Source organism: Labrus mixtus, chromosome 15 (assembly GCF_963584025.1).
Source record: "Labrus mixtus chromosome 15, fLabMix1.1, whole genome shotgun sequence".
NCBI lineage: Eukaryota > Metazoa > Chordata > Actinopteri > Labriformes > Labridae > Labrus > Labrus mixtus.
In genome coordinates, this window is record NC_083626.1 from 6,104,362 (window position 1) to 6,120,549 (window position 16,188).

General features: G+C 39.6%; 2 protein-coding genes across 2 annotated transcripts; both read left to right on the forward strand.

The window, feature by feature from the left end:
- On the forward strand, window positions 1–4,317 carry hspb7 (heat shock protein family, member 7 (cardiovascular)). The gene is made up of 3 exons (XM_061057626.1): window positions 1–383; window positions 2,831–2,955; window positions 3,120–4,317. The coding sequence occupies exons 1-3, from the start codon at window positions 218–220 to the stop codon at window positions 3,297–3,299; spliced, it is 471 nt and encodes a 156-aa protein (XP_060913609.1). The 5' UTR covers window positions 1–217; the 3' UTR covers window positions 3,300–4,317.
- Window positions 4,318–5,943: 1,626 nt separating this feature from the next.
- On the forward strand, window positions 5,944–15,972 carry zbtb17 (zinc finger and BTB domain containing 17). Its single transcript, XM_061057375.1, has 15 exons — window positions 5,944–6,115; window positions 7,621–7,872; window positions 8,063–8,242; window positions 8,711–9,046; window positions 9,159–9,248; window positions 9,537–9,832; window positions 10,051–10,193; window positions 10,281–10,581; window positions 10,710–10,797; window positions 11,468–11,584; window positions 11,694–11,814; window positions 12,492–12,622; window positions 12,740–13,003; window positions 13,144–13,233; window positions 14,692–15,972. The coding sequence occupies exons 2-15, from the start codon at window positions 7,668–7,670 to the stop codon at window positions 15,045–15,047; spliced, it is 2,718 nt and encodes a 905-aa protein (XP_060913358.1). The 5' UTR covers window positions 5,944–6,115; window positions 7,621–7,667; the 3' UTR covers window positions 15,048–15,972.
- Window positions 15,973–16,188: the final 216 nt, after the last annotated feature.

Consider the following 16,188-nt stretch of genomic DNA (forward strand, 5'->3'; position numbering starts at 1 on the left):
AGAGGCTGCTGGAGAGTGGAGTTCTAAGTGATATTACATAAGACAAACAAGAAAAAAACGAATAGAAAGAAAGGAGGACAGAAGAGCTGTGTGCATTATTTCTTATATTTTAGCGTCTGGAAGACTCCCAGATCAGCCACAAGAAGAAGAAGAAGAAGAAATATCTCCGCCTCCCCTCACTCTCCTCCTCTGCCTCTCCCAGAACTTTCAGCCATCCATGAGTGTGACCAACTCGTCTGCCTATCGATCGGAGCGTAGTTTCCACCAGACTTCATCCACCTCCTCGTCCTCTGGTAACCCATACATGGAGAAGAGCCGAGGACTGTTCTCTGAGGACTTTGGCTCCTTCATGGGGCCTGGGAGCGACGCCTTGGGGTTTTCCAGTAAGTTGGAAGAACATTTAGAGCCTCTGTAACTCATTTTTGTATACAAAGTGGTTTAAAAAAAAAAAAAGAGAGCAACTGCAGGTTGAGGCGCCAGCTTTGACTGTAAAGTGGATTTATGTGCTCGCTTGGAAGGAATTTGTTGAAAGCGTGGGGGGTTTTCTTCATAAAGTGATAATAAAAAATGTCTGAGGCAGTTCAGAGGACGGAGAGAAATTGCAGGACTGAGTTCAAAAAGCAAGAAGACTGTGGTGTGGTTGATGTGTTTGGACAAATGTGTTTCCAAGAAAGATTATATCCATGCTGTTGTTTGACGGAATAACTGGTGTAAAAACAAAAGATCAAGAGCAAAAGAAAACTCAAAGTTGGAGCTGTATTTTGTTCAAGTCAAGGCACTTTCCAGCTTTCTCTTTCAGGTTTTCCAGGAATTAGCATTTTTAAATAAGCATTATATTAAAAAAGATATTTTTCACTTTTAAGCGCCCTGTTCAGGCTCAGTAATGTGAGGAGCTGGTGTGAATTGTTTTGTATCAGTTCACTGCTGGCACACACAGACCTGTGAATTTGTGACATCTGAACTTTAAATGGACTCAGAGTCCACGCTGGGCATGTGTCAGGAGCAGAGATGGATTGTTTTTGAGCCACGGGAGCAGTGGAGGAGCCTGGAGGGTGGGTGCAGCTATAAGAGAAGAAAGGAACACACACACAGATACACACAAACACACACACACACACACACATGAGAGAAGGTAGGGACTGCTGAACTGGAGCTGCCAGCAGTGTGACTTCATACACAGAGTATCTGCAATGACGCCTGCGTGAGGAATGACCAGATGGTTTCCCGGTGACCGGTGTGCACACAAAACAGAGACACACACACTGTTGGAATGATGTAACACACACACTCATGCATACACAGATGAACGCACTTATTTGGGTCTGGCGACAAGTGTGAGGTCATGTGTTACCACTTAGTTTTTTCAGAGAGCTTAGAGCCGCTGCAGACAGAAAGTTCTCCTCTGTGTCCTCTACAGACTAATGATCAATCTATATTTTATATATTTATTATTGGATATATTATTTTATATTTGATGCTCATCATAAAGCCTGCTATTATTTATAATTGTATATAACAATATATCAAATCTAAGATGGGGAAGATGTCGTTCATGGTGAGAACTAGCATTAGAATTATCACCTTGCTCAGCAGTAACCTTATAGCTATGAATCCCCTTTTACACACATTAAGCTAATGTTTTTGTTTTTGCATTAAACAACAGACAAAGTTAGAAACTAGCAGCTAAAGAGGAAAGTAAAACACAGAGAGGGCCTGTGATCCAAATTATAATAAAAGATACAATTAGCATCTCTATCTATAAATAGTTTTTGTGTATTTCATGAAGGTAACAAAAATGTAAACAAAACAAAGTTAAAAAGGTTTTAAGATAAAAAAGAAAGAAAAACTCGTACCAATACATTTGAACAAAATTGGAAAAGAAAATATTTGTCTTTTAAAAAGTAAATAAAAAACTGCAGAATGAAAATTTAAACAAAAGAAAAATCTGGATAAATGTTCATCAGGAATCTTTAGAGTTTGTGTATTTGAAACAGAGCTAAAGTGAGAGATTTAATATTGGATTAATCCATTTATCAAAAGGACAAAAAACAAGTTCAACCATATATATGAAGATTTATTTCTCATATATATCATATTATAGTGTATTTGTTTGTATTGGTGTTTCTTTTTTTCTATTATTATTTGAGTTTCTGCTGGTTTCTTCCTTTCAATGTTTTATTCTATTGCTATTTTATTGTATGCACCTTACTGTAATACTGAGACAAATTCCACACCTGATTTAATGATCATTTCGCTCAGTGACTTCTGGATGCATAAATCAGCATTTTATTTCAACTTACACGTTGGCCAGTAAAACTTTATAAGGTGATGATAGTTACTGTGTGCTGAATGATGGTCCCAGATTTTTTTTACTGCCCAGAAATGGCAAAAAATCTGATGCAAGCAGCTTCTTTTTTTAAAGTCAATTATTATTTTTTTAAATACAACAAAGGAAAATAATAATTGTTGCTGAAAAAAAGCTTCAGTTACAAAATAACGAGCCTGAAATTTTGATTTTAGAATTAAATTTCTGTTATTCAGTAGTTGAAATATCAGCATGGAACAAAGTGTTTCACATTGTTAAATATATTTCAATAGCATGATGTTATTTTGTAAATAAGGATATTCAGAATTTGTAATCTGTCTGTACCCAATCTTTAATAAAAAAAACATCACCACCTGCAGTCATGGTAATTATCACCTCTCTCTCATTATCATACCTGAGAGGTGAGAGTTAACTGAAGAATCTGTGGAAACTTTAGTGAATACAGATCTACAGATAGTTTCCTCCTGGGGTCTAACAGCCTTTGTTGTGTTAATGTGCGTTTAGGTGGAGCTGGAAATATCAAGACTCTCGGGGATACGTACCAGTTCACGGTTGACGTGCGAGACTTCTCCCCTGAAGATGTCATCGTCACCACATCTAACAACCAGATCGAGGTTCACGCTGAGAAGGTGAGCAGACATAGTTGTTTTTAGAATGGTTACACAAGTCATATAGCTGTTAGAGTAATATTTTAGTCTTCCAACGACAGAACACTGAGACTTATATCCTGTTACCCTGTGCACTTTGTTAGATACAATAAATGAAATCCTGAATAATATTCTGTTTGTTACAGCTGGCCACCGATGGTTCTGTGATGAACACTTTCACACACAAGTGCCAACTCCCTGAGGATGTTGACCCCACCTCAGTGACATCATCACTGGGCGCAGAGGGGACCCTGACAGTCAAGGCCCGGCGACACCCGGCCAAACACGAGCTCGTACAGACCTTCCGCACTGAGATCAAGATCTAGAGAAGGACATCCACATCAGGAAACCTCTGTTTTTGTGTTTTTTAGTCAACTTTCTGTATTTCCTGTCTTCACTTTAACCGACTTTTAATACTCAAAGAGTTAGCATTGTTCTTTATGAAGCCACGTCCTCCCTCTGTGACCTCAACTATGGCTGTTAAATCACATTTCACAGCACCTTTAGGTCACACCTGAACGTATTGAGCAGTGACTGTATATTATTATGGACAACACATCTCTGTCTTTTTCAGGGTACAAAAATGAAGCCACAATCCCCTCGCGATGGGCGATGACATATTGCGCTGGTGAAGTAATTTGGAACCAACACCTGTGTAAAAGGGATGTGGCTGTTGGAGCCGTGGAATTGATGCCACACCCCCTCCGCTAGCCAAAGCACACTAACTTACATATGTAAAGTCAAAAATCCCTAACGGTGGTTCAGTCCTCAGCAGAACAGATTCTTGTGTAGACACTCGTGGTTTTGGAAAAGTCAGTGACTATATTTTTAGTTTTTGTTCCTCTGCTCAGCTAATCTGGTTGAGGACGCTGCAGGAGCCTCCGTTGTCAACTGAGCTGTCAATCATGACGTTACATCCATTCTTTTTTTGCATCAAACCAAAATACTCAAAAAAAAGAAAAATTAACACTTTCTGTATACATCAGCATAATAATATCTGAACTTCACGACAGAATCCATGTTTGACAAAAATATATTTTGCCGTTACAGTTTGACTCCTGTAATGATGGGGGAGGCTGAGTTTATGACCTATACCACATCCAGTCAGCAGAGGGAGCTTTAAATATTTTGGCTTCACTGCGAGGCTGCTGTTGCTCTGTCCATCTGAATACACAGTCTATATTTAGTCACAGGGGGGTTGGACATGTACAGCTACTTACAAATTATAATTAATCAGTTCCTTTTTCCTAACTCACCTCTGAATCTGATGTTTGTAATTTATTGTACATTGTTATTTGTGTGAATAAAATTATCCAGCTTTGACATTAAACAACTTGCAACGTGTACGCCTTTTGACTGATGCTTTACATGGGAAATTAAATTTGTTAGAGATATTAGTTCTGGGGAAAAAAAGCTGCTTTAAAGTAAATAGAGGTCTAATAGTAATGTGATTGACTTGACATTGTTTTCTTCACCATATATCAACTGCTCTACTAATAAGAAATGTTTAGTCAATAAACAGTAAAGTGGGTACTTCTGTGCAGAGGAATTTATGGCGCATATTTTCCATTTTGACAAGAGAAGAAATTAAACGGTGTTTAGTCCTCTGTTATGTCAGTAAAATATTTTTTATGAGACATGCTCTATGAAGGATTCAAACCATGGCTAAATACACATTACTGCACAATCACCCTTAAGAGTGCTCTGTGTCATTGTTCTTAAAACACTGGGAGCAAATGTCATTAATATTCATTTGATAGCACTGTGCAATATTAAAGTACAATGTCTCCGACCTGTGGCTACTTTCCTGCATATCATTCCCCACTCTCTTCCTCTCTCTCTGATTTCCAACTCTGTTCTGTCTCTCCAACAAAGGCACAAAAAGCACCAAAATGAAATCTATCTCATGTGAGATGTTGGATGTATGCATTTAAATTTTTCAACTTTATTATACGCTGATAGATAAAGGTAAACACAGGGAGACTTTTAAAAAGGAAAGTGACAAAGAGAGTCCAAAAAAAGGTGTTCAAATGCTGCTATCCACTATACTCAATAAACAAAAGATGATTTTGGCCTCTCAGTTTTGTTTTAATCATGTCTCAATATATGACCCTTTAGGTTTGATATGTTATGTATAATATGTTGCACCAAAAAGTCTAATAAAAACATTAATTCAAAAGGACATTTACACTTAATGGCTCCCACATAAGTTTTTTTTGTGGTTTACCTTGAGAAATAATCGAATGGATAGGCCTATTTAAATTTGGCTTTAAATGGTGATCTAATAATTCCACAAAACGTATTTGAATTTGACATGTCAAAAAATGACACGCCTAAAAAAAACAGTTAAATCATAGACAGCTTTTATAAATCATTGAACACATAAAGACATTAGGCTACATAGCGTAACTAAGATTGAAAAGTTCAAATAAAGGCCTACTATTGGCCTGAGGCAACAAACAAGCATTAATAATTAAACACAAACATCAAATAGCCTAAATAACAAATAAGGGAAAGTTATAGGCCTACATAAAAGCTCAAAAGTTTGGATGCATTCCTCTTCTCTATACATTTTTTTTTGTACATTTTTAATTTTTCTTTTTTTCTTTAAATTGTGTTCTGTCTTCTTTGCTCTTTGCTGCTGTAACACCGTAAATTTACCTGTTGTGGGATAAATAAAGGATTATCTTATTTTATTTGAACGATGAGAAGAAGTTTCAAAGCTCTTTATGGGGATATTTATGTTAAGTTTGGTTCTGAGTCGTCTGTTTTTTGTGTAGAAATAATTATGGAATCTTATTTATCTCATGAAATGCTAAATAAGGGGTCGTGCTCTTTAGTTTTCATCCTGTGATAAAGAGCAGGGAATCCATCAGGTATTTTATAACGTGAGCAAACTGCGCCACCATGCGGCCAACGTCAACACAGCAGGTGTTCAGACTGCGCGTGCTCTCCTGTGGTACATCCGGCCGGTCCCTATCAATCGATCAGAGAGAGGAAGATGGCGCTGGATGGAGAGAGCGGGGTATGATCGATCACCGAAAAACTCGATTGGGTTTGTTTATCCTAAGAAAGTGAAAGACTCCCCAGCAGCGACTGCTCCAGCTGTTTACATCCGGACTTCAGAAGATACGACACGGAGGTAATTCAGAGACCCGTTTTTATTAAAATGGCGCTGACGTAAAGAGATAAAAGCGAGCTAGCTGTGAAAACAATACGCAATGAAGACAGGCCGGACTCGTCGGCCCGCCATCTTGGCCCTTCACTACATGCATGTCAAGGCACGCTAAATTAATCCCTGATAACAAAGCTACAAGGATTGAGGAATTGCAATCGATGCAGTGCACCGTCAAACCAAGCTGACAAAACTTTAAGATAAACCTAGTTTTCATAAATAATATTAATTATAAATACTTTTATTTTATATTTGTCATGTTAAGTCCCATACCGATATGGCTACATCCTGTTGTTGTTGTTAAGTTAGCTGCTTTTAGTTTAGTAAACCAGCTGTTGTATAAATATATTTATTTGTTTGTTTACAATAGTTAGAGGTTTTTGTCTCTGGTGGTCTTTCACGGAGAAGGGGCCTGATACATTTCTGTAAAAAAATAAATGCAGACCACACTGCTATTGACGTACGACACAAATATTTATTTTTTTAATTAACAAAAATAGTCAATATTTTCAAAAGGATTGATAACCTACTTCTTTTGTTTATAAAATAAATATGGAGCATATTTGTCGAAATATGAAGAGATTTAAGCAATATAACCCTCATATATATATATATGTATATATATACCTTAAACCACCTGTTTGTAATAGAACAGACTTAGTTGATGTTTTTTATTATAAGTATTTTTATTATAAGTGTGTTTTTTAGTGAGTTTAATGCACTTCAGTAGCTTTGCGTTGAAGGATAATATTATTTCTTTAAACCTTTTAAAAGTGTCAGAAACAAGCCTACATGTCATGACAGCATGAAATGACAACACTGAGAAACTTATTGTTTGTCATGTCACCCATGCTAGAAAGTGTAATATTCTTTGGTATTTATTTTAGGTATCAATACTGTACTTGTTATTTAGTCTTTGGAAAACGTTACAAATATTAACACTTTTTTTTAAATTGTTTTTTTTTTTTCAATCATTATTTTTAGAGGGAAATATTGTCCTTTATTTTGCACCATTATGTGCAACTTTTCAACATCGAGAGCAGATGGATCCGTGTATATGGATGAGAAAATAACACAAAAGACAGGTGTGCATCACAGATGTAACATAATGAAAACAACATTAAAGGTGTATCCAGATGAAAGAGTCAAGAAAGAGGAAACTCAACATGGGAGGAAAGGTTGTGACCTAAAGTAAGAGATTGCAATCAATGCTCGAAGCTTCAGAATAGAAAGACATCCGCTATTCAACTGATTAGGATGTTTGGAAGGGAAATTTGTGTTTTTAGTATTGAGTGTATTTAGTAGTTCCTTTTTTTAGCCAGAGCCTGTATTTCTTCAAGTATTAGTTCTTCTTTTTATCTATTTCTACATAGTTTCTGTACTTTCCCCTCCTCCATTTCACACACTGGAATGGTTACACTGGTCAATCATTTGAATTTTTGAATCATATTAGATTGCTTCATTTTGCTCAGGGAGATCCACAGAGCCTGCACCCCACCATCCTCAGACGATCAGGAGGATGGAGTTCCCCTGGCACAGCGGGAAGGTCCTGGAGCAGCTGAACCGCCAGCGCAAGCAGGGCCTGCTGTGTGACTGCACCTTCGTTGTGGACGGGGTCGACTTCAAGGCCCACAAATCTGTGCTGGCGGCCTGCAGCGTTTACTTCCGCACCCTCTTCCTGGACCAGAAAGATGTGGTGCATCTGGACATCAGCAATGCAGCAGGTGGGTTCCTGTCAGCCTGTGGACACATCTCTGCTCACTTCCACATTCTTAAATTTAATGAATTTATATAGCATCATATATGTTCTAATGCTGTTACTTTGTGGTCATGATGCATTACTTAAGTAATAGTAATTGTACCAACCATCACTTTAGTGTCTTGACCTGTTGTGTTGTGGATTTATCGTTGCAGGTTTGGGACAGGTCCTGGAGTTTATGTACACGGCTAAGCTGAGTTTAAGTCCACAGAATGTAGAAGACGTGCGGACTGTTGCCAGCTTTCTACAGATGCAGGAAATCGTCAATGCCTGTTCAGCGTATCAGTCGATGGCTACTCAAACTCCGTCCCTCATAACACTGGATTTCTCTGTTGGTGAGTCCATCTTCTCTCCGGGTTCTACTCATTATTAAAATTTGCGTCAGCAGACCTGAGAGTGCGGGTGGGAGTGTGCCATTGGAGGAGCTTGGACAGTTGGTGGGGAGTCAGGTTATGGAGGGCTTTGTAGGTGATAAGATACAGTCTGGTTTCCATACTTTAGGAAATTTAACCCGGTGTCCAGTGTGTCAGGCGTTAGATATAACTAAGAAGAAAAACAATCTTGTTGCTGAAGATCTATGTTTCTTATAAATGTCATAAAAGGCATTTTGTGGAAATCTCTTCAGTCTTCTCTGTTTATTTATTACTATTTATTTCATGTTCATGCTCTTCACTTATCTGACTTAGCTTCAAATGTTATTCCAAAAGAAAAACTTACAGTCCACGTTTGAAAAACAAGGCAGAAATCCAGTAATAGTCGATAATACAGCATCTGATTATGAATTATTTTTTTTATCTCATCAGATGAAAAAGCAGACGAAGAAGAGCATGGAGAGGAGCTGGACAGCGACTTGGCAGAAGTAGCTTTACAAGCAGAGGAGGAGAGTCCTATCGACGCCCCCTCGGAAGATACTGAGCCCTCACAGATTCAAGAAAACGTGAACAAAGACATCTCCACCGAAACAAAACACACTGCTTCTCAGAGCAACCCCAACAGATCCCAGTCAGGCCGAGGCCGACCGTCCAAAAGTGCTTCAGTGTCTGCTCAGAAGAAGATCTGTGTAAAGAAGGAGGACGAGAGCGCTGCACAGGAGGCCTCAGGGTGTCAGGACGACCCCTCAGACTCCGACTACACACCAGGTAAATACTGAAACATATTTAATGTGACATATCTGAAGTAGCAGATGTTGATCTTTTTACTCGATGTATTACAACATTAAACTTACAACGTTAAACTTGTCGTTATTTTCAGCACCAAAGTTGATATCAGCTGGCAGCTCGTCCTACATGAGCTCTCGTGGGAGAAGAATCAGAAAACCCCCGCGACGGAACTTCCCACCTGGTGAGTAATGTGCTCTAGTTTTCTCTGTTTGATAATCACTTACACACTTTACTCTCCACCTGACACGTGTTATGAAATTTGTTGTTTTTCATCAAACAAAAATAGATTTTAAGGCCAAAAATGTTCCCTATTTTCTTGGGAAGTTTTTTTTTTACTGTTCAAAGAATTGGCAATATTTTTGATAGAATGAAAAAAAAAGTAGGATAAAAGGTGCACTAGGTCGAGTCCGTGTCCTTACATCCAGGACAGTACGACATGTTTAAGACTTCTCTGTCGTCTCTCTGGTAGACAATGACTCCGAAGACGAAGGCCCAGCAAAGAAAAGAAACGCGAGGAAGGCAGCAGAGCCGGCAGAGACGGCTGAAGAACAGGAGGACGACCCTGTGGAGGATGGTGATGGGGAGGCTGACGATGAAGAGGGAATGGAGGAGGAAGATGGAGAGGCCAGCCAGCAGGAGGAGGAGGAGGAGGAGGAGGGGGGAGTCGATTCTAGCAGCGAGGGAGACAGCAGACAAACTCACTCAGCGTCTATGAGCAGCCGGTCCGAGTCGAAGCCTTACAGCTCTGTGACGCACAAGTGTGAGGTGAGAAACATTAGTCTGGGGGGGGGGGGACCAAATGCTGTTGTTAACGGAGGTTAATATAGACTTTAACTACTTATCACATGCAGTCTGAAGCAAATGAATAAATCATGGGCATGTTGGTGATGCATGAAGATTTAATGCAAATCTCACCATTTGTTCCAACAAACAGTCCTTGCTTGCTACATTTACATTACACTCACATGTGTTTCATTTTCCAGGATTGTGGGAAGAAATTCACCCACACTGGTAACTTCAAGAGACACATGCGCATCCACACAGGGGAGAAGCCATTCAGCTGTCGGGACTGCAACAAAGCGTTCTCCGACCCTGCAGCCTGTAAAGCTCACGAGAAAACACACAGGTGAGATACACACATTTGACTTCAGCTGCCCACGGGGCTCACTCAGTCAGGTTTGCGTACTGAAACAGAGGTCTGGTTGCCTCCTAGCCCTCTGAAGCCGTACTGCTGCTCCACGTGTGGAAAGAGCTACCGTCAGATCAGCTTGCTCAACCTGCACCGCAAGCGGCACACGGGTGAGGCGCGCTACAGCTGTGAAATGTGCGGCAAGTTGTTCACCACGAGCGGCAACCTGAAGCGCCACCAGCTGGTGCACAGCGGTGAGAAGCCGTACCAGTGCGACTTCTGCGACAAAGCCTTCTCTGACCCCACGGCAAAGATGAGACACCTGGAGATACACGACACGGAGAAGGGCAACAAATGTCCCCACTGTGACAAACGATTCAACCAGGTGAAAAGGTTTACCTCGACGTTAAGCACCAATAACCATCATGATGCATTCATTTGGATTGGTAGCTCAGTGTTCAGATATTTGCAGAGCGTGTTTCCTCATTAATAATTGTGTTGTGTTTTATTCAGCTGGGAAACCTGAGGGCTCATTTAAAGATCCACATCACAGACGGGCCTCTCAAGTGCAAAGAGTGTGGAAAGCAGTTTACCACCTCAGGTAAGAACAGGATGAACAAGGTTTCTTTGCTTATTTGGTGATTTTCTTTCTTTCTTTTGCATAGTAATCTGAATTTGTAAGAAAGATGCTGTTGTTTATTTCTTCACTGAACATCTGAAAGACTCCAGACTTGGTGCGTAAAACATTTCAATTCTACCAAAACTCTCTCAGATGAGAGGATTTGCTGTTTTTCTTCCTTTATTGTGATTAGAAAATCGACATATTTTGGCTTTACTAGATGATGTACTGTACATCAAGCTGCCTACACAAAACAGAATTTGATCTGAGTAACTTTAGGATTACCATTTTCATTTTTTAAAAAGGATTGAAAAACATTTGTGTTTCTCAGGACTGCTTGCCCCTATTCTTTCTTGCTTGCATTTACAAACATAGCGGTAAAAATAACCACATTTTAATCTCATCGCAACATTAGTGACGCCTCTCTTTTTAGTCTGGCTGTGTACATCGCTGTTACAGTCAGCTGGCTCCAAAGACGCCATGAGAATCAAATCAACTGTTTTCTACTCATTGTCAGTTATTATTAAGAAGGAGATAAAAAAAATTATAGGGGGCAATAATATAATAATGTCTTTTCAATATTTGAAGCCAGTTGACCTCTGCAGTTTTTTATTCGGAGCACCTTTATGTGATTGTATCTTCTTTCTTTTAGGGAACCTGAAGAGACACCTGCGTGTTCACAGCGGGGAGAAGCCGTACATCTGTATGCACTGTAAGAGAGCTTTCAGTGACCCTGGAGCTCTGCAGCGACACGAGCGCATCCACACAGGTGATCACATCAACTTTAGACTACAGCTGCAGAATGTGAATGTAGCAAGTTTCATTTTCAGTCCCCCACATATCTACATCCCAACATGCTGCATTGTGTCTTTAAACAGGAGAGAAGCCGTGTGTCTGTCCAATCTGTGGCAAAGCCTTCACCCAGGCCAGCTCGCTCATCGCTCACGTACGGCAACACACGGGGGAGAAACCCTACGTGTGTGATCGCTGCGGAAAAAGGTCAGTAAGGAAATAAATCAGTGCTGTAACAGAAGGCTCATCATTAATTCAGAGTGAAATTAACCAGAGAATTATCTATCAAGAAGGTTTGGAAATATTGTAGGAGTTAAAGGTTTATATTGATAGGAGGATTATGGGAATCACAGATCAAATGTGGTGCTTTGTTATTTATGTTATTATAAAAAAAAAAACTGCCACTAGAAGTTACTGGAAACCATCTTTTATTGCAAACAATTAATTTGATTCCTAGTCAGTGTTAAAGCTCCTGTGAGGAACTTGAGTCTGTGTTGATTTTGGCGCCCTCCTGTGGACAAAGTGATACCTCCTTGGCTTTGCAGATTTTTTCCTGTAAATGTGCAAGTTGTGTATTTTAACAAAAAGATCTCACCATGTTTTTTTTTTAACGGTCGATGGTATCACTCATCCACAATCTTTGCTTTGTAGAAAATAAAAAAGTCATTCTCTGCAGCGTGTTGTTCATCTCTTCCTCTCACACCTCCCTTGAGCCGTATTTACATAAATAATATTATAGAACTAATCAATAGTCTTCATGAAGGTCTTTTTATCCTTTGAAGGTCACATAGAAGCATCCGTTTTAATTTCAGTCTGTTTCATAGCCGGCAAAAAAAACTCCTGAAAGGAGCTTTAATGAATATCTTCTGTCTCTCTCTTGACAGGTTTGTGCAGTCCAGTCAACTCGCCAATCACATTCGCCATCACGACAATGTCAGGCCGCACAAGTGTCAAATGTGCAACAAGGCTTTTGTTAATGTCGGCGACCTCTCGAAGCACATCATCATTCACACAGGTGAGAACAAAGAAAGTGTCATAATCACAGAGCCTGACGGTAATGGAGGGACTCTGTTTTTTTGCAGCTTTCCCTCTTGAACATTTAGTAAGTGACCTTTCCTTTTCTCACTCTCAGGTGAGAAACCGTTTCTGTGCGATAAATGCGGCAGAGGGTTCAACCGTGTGGACAACCTCCGCTCCCACGTCAAGACGGTCCACCACGGCAAGGCCGGCATGAAGCGGCTGGTGCTCGCCGAGGGCAGTGGAGACGAGGGGGCGGATGGGTGTGCTGGTGCATCAACCTCTGACAGTGAGATCAACATAGTTACCGTTACTACAGAGGACATCGTCACCCTGGCGACAGAAGCCCTGGCAGCAAGCGCTGTTGCTCAGCTGACAGGTGAGATAGCATCTTCAAGCTCAAGGGGAAATGTAAACATCCTGTGATGGATGGCACACTGGACCTCTGCAAATGATTAAAGAATCATGAAGATGAATTACATGATAGATGTTTTCACCTTGTGTTGTGTTTGTTTACAGTCGTACCAGTGGCTGCTTCAGTGTCCGTAGATGAGACTGAGGCTCTGAAAGCTGAAATCACTAAAGCTGTGGAGAAAGTGCAAGAAGCAGGTAAGACAGCAGGAAGCTCCTTAATTAGCATGAAGACTGATTTTAGTCTTAATGCATAAAACATTTACCTCATCATAAAAATTTGCAATTTCCATAACTTTTACATAAACGCATAATAAATTTGTGAACACTAAAAAATAAATAGCTAAACAATGAACAGACAAATTCTTGACTGGTATGTGGACTTTCATAGATTGCTTTGATAATCAAAGCCCGCCCCCCTTGAAGGTCAGGTAAAAATATATTACCTATATATAAAAAAAAAATATATATATATATATATATATATATTTATTTTTTTTAAGATTTATTTTTGGGCTTTTTGTGCCTTTATTGTAGGGATAGGATAGTGGATAGAGTCGGAAATCAGGTAAAGAAGTAATTTAAGGATACCTTTCCGATAGAAAAGGACAGCTGTATTTAAAAGTAACGCATGAACACCAAGATTCCTTCAAGTGTTTTTGTCGGCGTGTTGGCTTGTCCCCACCCCCCCCCAACGCTGTAAACCTAGGGGAAACACTGAATATGATAAATCAGGAGTCATCGACTACATTGCACAGCGGGGGGGGGGGACTTTAAAATATGTTTGCACATAAACCTGAACGATGTCAACCCGATGTGAAGAAGTTGGTGTGATTTCATTTTAATATTTATTGTTTAATCACCCAAGATCATTTATATTCTGGGGGCCGGACAGGAAGCTTTGGGGGGCCGGATGTGGCCCGCGGGCCACCAGTTGATGGTGACCACTGTGATAAATGATCAGACTAAAGGGACAGAATGTTGAGTAAACAACCACATCACGTCGAGAGATATTTAACTGATTTAACTGATTTGACTGATTTGGTGCTTTTGATAAGACCAAAGTATTTCCTTCAGTCGGTACATTTCGTAGCTGTTGTGTGCAGTAAAAATTTTAATTTCCAGTAAAGTGAGCATTAAAGGAAACAGTTGACATTCAAACTTTTTCATATTTGATCTTGGAAATATTAACCGAGAGAACTATTTTTTTTTTTATTCTTTGTTTTGTCAGTAATGTTCACCAACATGTGTCATGTACATTTCAAGCCTCTTCATATTGTTTCTTAAAGAGTTATTAAAACAATAACTAACGTGGTTATTTTGGAAAGATATGTAACATCATTTATTGTTAGTGTTAGTTATTACAGTAAATATGAACAAACATTTTTCTCTAGTATTGACTGGACTAAATCAGAAACATATGAAGGTTTAATAGGTAGTATCATTTCTAACATTGCTGTTGCTATGACAATGTGCCAGTTGTTGTCAAATTTAAGCATGCTGTTATCATTGTTGTTTAACTTTAATCTTAGATAGATAACTGAATAACCCAGCAGCTCACAGACCGTCCGGGTGGAAAAGTCTTTCTCTAGAATCAACATAGTGTGAAAAATATAAATGAATGACTTCCTTTGTCAAATCGTCTTGTGTTCACAGACCCAAACACCCAGATCTTGTACGCTTGTGATTCCTGTGGTGATAAATTCTTGGACGCCAGCTCCCTCGCCCAGCACGTACGCATCCACACAGCCCAGGCCTTGGTCATGTTTCAGGCAGACTCCGACTTCTACCAGTACACCACAGCCAACTCTGCAGAGGGGGATCCTGCCACCACATGGCAACCCACAGCTGAACAGGTTATCCAGGAAGGAGAACTGATCCTCCATGCCCAGGATGGAGAGGGAGAAGGGGAGGGAGAGGGAGAGGGAGAGGGAGAGGGAGAGGGAGAGGGGGAGGGGGAGGGGGAGGGGGAGGTGGAGGTGGAGGAGGATCACAAGAAGAAGGATTCATGAGGAGGATAGAGAGGTGGAAACCCACACTGAAGACAGAAAAACGATCAATCGAGAGGACGAGGAGATGGGATGTCAGAGTTAAGAATAGTGCGACAGATTTGTAAAAGGTGTATGAAATATAACATGCAACAAAAATCTTTACATGAGGTAAGGACATTCAACCAGTGACTTGAGTTGAAGTGATGTGGAAAAGAAATCTAAACTGGATTCATTACTCACAACCTTTTGGAACCGCCTAACCGAAGTTACAAACCATGTTTTGCTGTCCTTTAAATATGAAATGAGATCGAATGACGAGGTAACATCCAGACATGGCTGTAATACTTTGTATAGTTTGTTTATTTTTAGACCTAAATGCAGGAATAATGCATTGTCTTTTGTATAAAATATTTAGGTTGCGATTCTATCCTTGTCAACCTCTAACTTGAAGAAAGAACGTGTGTTATTTTTCCACGTCACCCAGATGAGATATGTATTTATTTCTTTAAACAGTCAATATTGAGATAGTTTATTGTACTACTTTGATGTATTTTCATGAAGAGCTTATTATACAGAGATATCTACTTGAATGTTTGGAGGAGTGAATGAATAGGGGGGTAAATAACATTTCCTCTTTTTTTCCCAGAGTGAGACGTCATGTATATTAGTGCACCAGCAAACATTGTAAATGCTGTGCATGTGTAATATTTGTATATTTATGTTTTCCCTTAAAAAGTCTTAACACCTCTGATACAAGATAAAACGTGGTGGGAATCTAGTCAACAAGTCTCAGCTCTTTCTGTTTCTGTCTTGAAGTAGCATTGGCATGAGGACCGTTTCATAAGATTATATTTTCTGTTTAGAAAACTACCTGCAACACGTCCTGTTGACTATCCGTAACATTTCTTTCCTCACCTGGTAAATAAAGAATCTCCACACAGTGTGACCAGCCTGTTGTTGTGCTTTTATTTATTTAAAAAAAAAAAGATGATGCCGTATTGATGATACACTTTATTGTCCCCTTGCGTTCAAAGTGCTGTTGAACACTGATGCTTCCTTTAGAGTCTACAAATAACAAGACATTCGCACATAAACAGAAAGGCACATACTAATGCAAGAAAACACAACATATATTGCACAAGATCTACAAAAACAACATAAG

Bases quoted from the DNA above. Each gene is read 5' to 3' on its own strand.
- hspb7 (XM_061057626.1), top strand. From the start codon at position 218: ATGAGTGTGACCAACTCGTCTGCCTATCGATCGGAGCGTAGTTTCCAC. The intron at 384-2,830 runs GTAAGTTGGAAG...ATGTGCGTTTAG, and splicing joins CGACGCCTTGGGGTTTTCCA to GTGGAGCTGGAAATATCAAG. The intron at 2,956-3,119 runs GTGAGCAGACAT...TGTTTGTTACAG, and splicing joins TCGAGGTTCACGCTGAGAAG to CTGGCCACCGATGGTTCTGT.
- zbtb17 (XM_061057375.1), top strand. From the start codon at position 7,668: ATGGAGTTCCCCTGGCACAGCGGGAAGGTCCTGGAGCAGCTGAACCGC. The intron at 9,833-10,050 runs GTGAGAAACATT...TTCATTTTCCAG, and splicing joins CTGTGACGCACAAGTGTGAG to GATTGTGGGAAGAAATTCAC. The intron at 10,194-10,280 runs GTGAGATACACA...GTTGCCTCCTAG, and splicing joins GCTCACGAGAAAACACACAG to CCCTCTGAAGCCGTACTGCT.